The following is a 6273-nucleotide window of genomic DNA, read 5'->3' as shown; positions in this document are numbered from 1 at the left end:
GTGAGTTAATTATTCCCTACAGTTGCTTGAAATAATTCCCTATGAAGGATCATTTCCTGACCCTCACATAATAGAGCAAGTCAGTGTAGGGAGAAGGGGTTTAGCTGGGTTCCCAGAGGCCAGGGTGGCTTGGGGCCAAGGTTGGCTAAAGCCTAGTCCCTCAGACTACCTGGGGAAAGGGGCCAGGTCACCAAGAAATTATCAGCCTGGGCCAGGCATCCGGAGCACTGTTCCTACCTGCCATCTCATTTGAAAGGTATATAGAACAATATAAAAAAGAAATGGACATTTTTCTTATTATTAGCCCTCTTCCCCAGTTTAAATCTAACAATATATTGCTAGGTTTCCTCCATGTTATTGTAAAAAATAAACTTAGAAGCTAGCAAGCTAGCAATCTTCATATATATTTAAATTATATTCTGCTTTTTAAGATTGAATCTTTGCCAGGTATGGTGCTTCATACCTATAATCAATGCTAGCTATTTGGGAGGCTGAAGCAGGAGGATTGTAAGTTTTGAGGCTAGCCTGGGCAACTTAGTGAAATCCTGTCTGAAAGTTAAAAAAAAAAAAAAGACGGAATCATTTCTCATGAGTGTTTTCACACAATGTTATCTGTGAAGAGCTAGGCATTGTTTTTGTTTTTTTTTTTTTGGGTGATGCTGGGGATTGAACCCAGGGCCTTGTGCATGCCAGGCAGGCACTCTGCCAACTGAGCCTGCGAGTGGTTATTCTTAACAGCTCGCAAGCCCTGCCCACCAGGCCAAATCTGGCCAGAGCAGATAACCTTATGACTGCTGTCTATCTGGGGGACAGATTATGGGGGTTCTATACAAACCAACTAAAATAGCAAAAAATACCCAGCCAGGCTGCTCACCCACCCTCACAGGTCCAATCTCTTAAATGTCTGTTTCTTCTCTGGCTAATAAGAGGAGGCTCAAGCGCCAGAACACACAACCCAACCCTTTCCAAGACAAAAGAAAGTAGCCCAGGCCTAGGCTCTTGGTGACTGATCAGACATGGGGGTGGGGGAATGAGTCCTTCTGAGACTTCCAGGCACTGGATTTAAGGGCAACACTGGGACTCCTCAGCTAAAGCACCCGGGGCGCAAAGGATGGGATAGGACCGTGTACCCTGGCACATACCTGGCCTGCCAGTTACTACTGAGGGGCTCTGGGCAGGTCCCTTTGCTCCATTTGAAAAGGGCTGGCCGTGGTACCCATTCCCCACTGGGTCTTTGTAAGGGCAGAAGGGTTCACATACTCAGCCCAGCCAGGCAAGAGGCAGTGCTGGGTGGGGGGGGGTCGTTAAAGCTGGTCCACTAAAGACCACTCCGATAACTATTGAGGGCAGGATAGTGAGTAGGGGTGTTACCTGGCTTTGTCAAAGTATTTGCCTGTATAGGCCATTCCACAAGCAGCCCCAAGGCCCTGGCCCAGGGAGCCAGTGGCCACGTCGGTGAACGCTTGTTTCTGTCATAACAGAGAACCACAGTTACTCACGTGGAAAGCAGAGAGCAGCACATTTTTAACTAACCCTCCAGTATCCCAGTTTTTCACCAGCCATTGGAGCCAGGGTAGCTACACCCCCATCCAGACCTGGTGAACTCATCTCTCTAGCAGGAGGCCTTTCTCCACAATGTGACTTCTTATTCTCATACCAAAGTAATTGTGGGTGTGGGTTCAATTCCTAGTTCTGTCCTCTAATGAGCTGTGGGACCTCAGGATGGGGACTAACCCTCTATAAACAGAGCCCACCTTATAAAGCAGCTAGGGAATTTGTGGCAAAATAGGTATAACGCTGGGCTCTAGTTTCCAGGCCAAAGTGACAGTTTCTGTGATAATTGGTGAGCTCCAGTATTTGTAGGGATGCCAGTTGGCATCCTGAGGAACAAGCTAGGTTCCTTCCCTGGGGTGTCACCAGTATCCTGCTGCTACCTTCTTACTAGTGAAACTTTCTTCCCAAGCTGTATCTATCTGGTCTACAGTTGGGAAAGGGGTGGGCAGTAGGGAAGAGAAGCTTGGGGAAAAGCACTCCTTGAAGCTGACCCCATAACATTGCTGGCTGGGCCTCAAAGACTCGCCCAAGTTATACCTCATATATGTATACGTCAATATACATTCTACTGTCATGTATAACTAAAAAGAACAAATTAAAAAAAAAGAACTTGCCCTTTTGCACCGCATGGGGTGAATACAACATGCCCCCCACCCCAAAGCCTACATCCCTCCCATCCCTCCTTCCTCATCTCATCCCTATCCTTTGCCTTAATACCTTCCGTGTCTCCGTGGGCCCCTGCCCTGCTCCCTTGTGCCTGGGAAAGAGAAAAGGTGGAGGCAGAGACCTGGGAAGCTCCTGGCGGGTACACGTACCGGGACAGGATGCCCGTCCAAGTCAGAGCTGATCTTCCTCAGGTTCAGGAGCTCGGCCTCAGGCAGGAAACCAGCTTCGGCCCAGACTGCATACAGGATGGGAGCTGCATGGCCCTGCCAGAAGATGGACAGTAGATGGGGGGGGGGTGTCAGATGGAGAGCTGGCACATGGGGCTGTTCCCACTGCACATGAACCCCAGGGCCTGGCGGAGCTGGCCGGCTGGGGTATCTGTTTCAAGGAAAGAAACAAGTGAAGGCCGTGTCTCCCATTTCATCCCTCTCCAGTCCCTTGGTTTCCAGCCCAAAATTCCCACAGCCAAGGCCGGGCACGCATTAAGACAGGTGCAGGGGGGGTGCAGCTGGGCAGCTGGATGAGGCCAAAACCCCAACAGGCAGCCGGCTGCCCTAATCCTTGGTTTCTGGCATGAAACAGACTTGGACAGACTTCTAAGCTCTAAAGCCTGCCCGGAGAGACCAGAGGCTGCTGAGCCAGGCCTGAGGACAGGTGGATTTTGAGCAATCGGGGTATGGTTCGTGGCTGTGACTCTCACCCAGAAGAGGCAAGGCAGGGTGCCCCCATCCAAAACCCTGCTACTGTACAGCAGGAGTCTTGGCGGGGGGAGCAAGTGTGGCCCTTCAGAGAGCTGGCACAATGTAAAAAAGACTCAGGCAGAAAATCACCAAATAACCCCAGACCTGGATTCAAGTCCTGCCTGTTACTCCCAGATTGAGCAGGACATCCAGCAGGACATGGTTACCATGGACGCCCACCCCATTCCTTTGAGTTAGAGCCTTGTTAATGTAGGGGTTGGGGGAGCCCTGGAAGGGTGACCTGTTAATTTAGTCACATGTTCCTTAGCTCAGAAAGTTTATCAGCTGAGTTAGCACAGAGCAAGATATTGAGAGAGGACTTAGTTGCCTAGGGCCTCGCTCAGTTGCTGAGGCTGGCTTTGAACTTGTGATCCTCCTGCCTCAGCCTCCCAAACCGTTGGGATTATAGGTGTGCGCCACCACACCTGGCCAGCTGGACTCTTACCTTGGAAAGCACAAAGCGATCATTGTGAGGGTTCCGAGGATCCTGAGACTTGTAGCGCATGGTATGGAAGAAGAGGACAGCCATTATCTCAGCGGCGCTGCAGCATGATGTGGGGTGGCTGTGGCCCAGGAGAGAAGACAGACATGTGTATCATGGCCCCAGCCGGTGAACTACAGCATTGACCAAGGGGATACATGTCCCAAGGAGGGTCTCATCCGCTTCACTTATCAGAGAGCCACATGCCCCCATTCCTTGGAAGGGTGGCACAGGGTGAAAGGCTACCACTGCTGGTTGCTCGGGAGTGGGGCCAGCCAGTGACGCCAGGTATTGCCATACTTTCCCAAGGGCACCAGGCCAGGCCCTCAGTCATGGCACCTGAAAAACTCTGGGGCTGGGCTCACATCAGTAGGAAGAAGGGGCCCAAGAAAGATCAGGCAGAACAGACCTGGCCCGAAGCCAGCATAGTACCTTATGGGGCAGGACAGGGACTGGGGAGCAATTAGTGTTGGGAAGGGCCAGTCCCCCGCCCCCCCCCGTGGGCTCCTAGGAGTCCAGGACTCAGCTGAGGAGTGACAGCACCTCTATAACTGATCAAAGAGCCACGTCCCAATGGGATTGTCAGGGTATGCCCACTTGTGAGGGGCACCCTGACCTGCTCAGGGTACTGGTTCCCTGGGGTCATGGGGCTGGGTTTAGGAAGGCTCACCAAGTTACCACAAACCTCTGGCAGCCTCAACACACAGGTTTGGAAGCCTGAAAAATCAGGCTTTTGGCTTTCCAATCGGATGGCTGGGCTTCTTGACAGCTTCTTAGATGGGCATTTTGAGGGATGGTATAACACTTGCAACTATATTTTCATGCAGAACTTTAAAAGCAAAACATACAATCTCATCTCCTACAAAGGCTACAATCTTAATAAATAAAAATCCCTTCTGCCTGTGGACAAGAACTGAGGTGGGATCTACAAAAGCAAGAACCCACACTTCTAGCCCTGGGCTCCTGAACAAAGGAATTAACACTAGAAAGTGCAAGGATTACAGCCTAGGTAGGCAGGACCCACTTGATGAAGAGGGGTAGAGACTGGGGTTCCTGCTTGGGCTGCTGCAATTCCTGGCTAGCCCTGGCGCCCTCTGGTCCAGTTCTTTTTTAAGACGTCAGACTCGAGGCACATGTCTCCCGGCCTTCCCCCCACATGCAGCTCAGCCCAGCCTCTGATACTGCTCTCGGGGGCACTTCACAATTACAACATGCCTAATGCCAAACCCAAGAGCACATGCGACATCTGGGGCTCACACCAGCCTCCCTCCTCCCCTGCAGCGGACCCCTACCAGGTTAGGGGTGAGTCACTCCCAGCACAGACAGGTTAGTAGAGGAATCTGGAGAACTATCCATGCTGGTTTAGTACCCACATCTCGGCACACAATCATCTTATACTTAACCATTTCTATGAACTCCCGGTCAGGGGGGAAAACACACTACACCTGAAAGAGGGAGGTGAGGACATGTAAATAAGGAACGCTTTTCTTCCTGGCAGGGACCCTAATCCCTGGCTCCCAGTGCCAATTTCAGCTGGAGAACTCACTCCCCAGTCTACACAGGCTCAGGCAGCCTCCTCCCCTTCCCCCCTCCACCCTAGAGGAGCCCCACTGGGAAAGCCACGGCCCCCTTATGATAAAGCCATAATGGGGAAGGAAGCATGTGAGTCCTGGGCCAAAGAAGGAAGTCAGGAGTAGGGGTTTCACCCGCCCGTCCTCCTCTTGACCCCAGGGTGACATTCCACATGGCTCTGGCAGGACACAAGTACCTTTGGCATGTGGCAGAGGAATGCCCAGACTCAGACAGAGGGGATATGGAAGGAGGAAGTTGGTATTATGGTTTGGCTCGTAAATGTTCCCCAGAAGCTCATGTGTTGAAAGCTTGGTCCCCAGAGGATAGTGCTACTGGGAGGAGGTGGAACTTTCAGAGGTGGGGCCTACAGAGTTGGAGGAAGTAGGTCGCTGAGCGCATGCCCTGGAAGGGGATATTGGGACCTTGGCTTTTTCCCCTCCCCAACGCTCCCACCCTCTCTGCTTCCTGGCTGCCATGATGTTCTACCTTGCCACAGGTCCAAAGTGATGGGGCCAAGTGACCATGAACCGAAGCTATACCAAAATAAATCTTCTGTCTTTTAGATTGTTTATCTCTAGTATTTTGTCACAGCGACAGAAAGCTAACCAACACATGTAGCTGCCCACGAAGAGATACTGTTCATTGGAAAGTAGAATGTGCAGGTCGTTTTAAACCCTCCTTGCTAAGCCCTGGAGGGGCAAGCCTGCAATATTTCATTCCCTCCAAAGCCCATGTTTGGCCAACTGCTGGCATTCTTTGCACCCACCAAGTAAACACACACAGAAGAAAAGATCCCTAGAAAAGAGGCATCCTCTCTGCTCCTCCCCAGAGTTTTCAAGGTTCTTCCTCAGCAAAGTGTCATAGGGTGGAGATATGGTCTGTGCCACTTGAGCTGCATGACTTGCTCATGTCATGTCCCCAGGGCTCAGCTTCCTCACTTGCAAATGTAGATGCTGTGAAGGGGTACCTAGGGCACAAGTGAGAGAATACTCGCAAAGCGTCCAGGTTACCACTAGCCACCATCAGCAGCTAGGTTCTTCTAGTTTCTCATCTACAAGCTGTGATGTGACCCAACCCCAGTCACTGGAGGCAAGAAGGAAGGCAAAGGTCAAGGACTGAAATAGGGTTCTACTGAGATAGGGTTCTGTAAATTGTAAAATGCTGAACACTCAGGAGACACAGCTACTTTTAAGCTCAACCACTAAAGGGCTATTAAGGGCCCAAAGCATAGGAATCAGTGGCCTCAGGACACAAACTGGC

General features: G+C 51.3%; 1 protein-coding gene across 5 annotated transcripts in view; it reads right to left on the bottom strand.

Moving 5' to 3' along the window:
- Tkt (transketolase) overlaps nt 1–5797 on the bottom strand; it is a 21978-nt gene extending 16181 nt beyond the window's left edge. Inside the window, exons 1-4 of one of the 5 annotated variants that reach the window (XM_048801134.1) lie at nt 5780–5797; nt 3406–3523; nt 2370–2483; nt 1372–1469 (exon numbers count right to left, since the gene is read on the bottom strand). In XM_048801134.1, the coding sequence (XP_048657091.1) occupies nt 1372–1469; nt 2370–2483; nt 3406–3489 (296 nt within the window). In that variant the 5' untranslated portion in view covers nt 3490–3523; nt 5780–5797. Of the gene's footprint in view, nt 1–1371; nt 1470–2369; nt 2484–3405; nt 3562–4111; nt 4130–4844; nt 4863–5209; nt 5228–5779 lie in introns of those variants that run through there. The other 4 variants (XM_048801136.1, XM_015494429.2, XM_048801135.1 and 1 more) reach the window with 4 other exon arrangements.
- Nucleotides 5798–6273: the final 476 nt, after the last annotated feature.

Source organism: Marmota marmota, unplaced genomic scaffold (assembly GCF_001458135.2).
Source record: "Marmota marmota marmota unplaced genomic scaffold, marMar, whole genome shotgun sequence".
NCBI lineage: Eukaryota > Metazoa > Chordata > Mammalia > Rodentia > Sciuridae > Marmota > Marmota marmota.
Note: the sequence above shows the minus strand (reverse complement) of the source record. Positions and strands in the feature narration are given on the sequence as shown.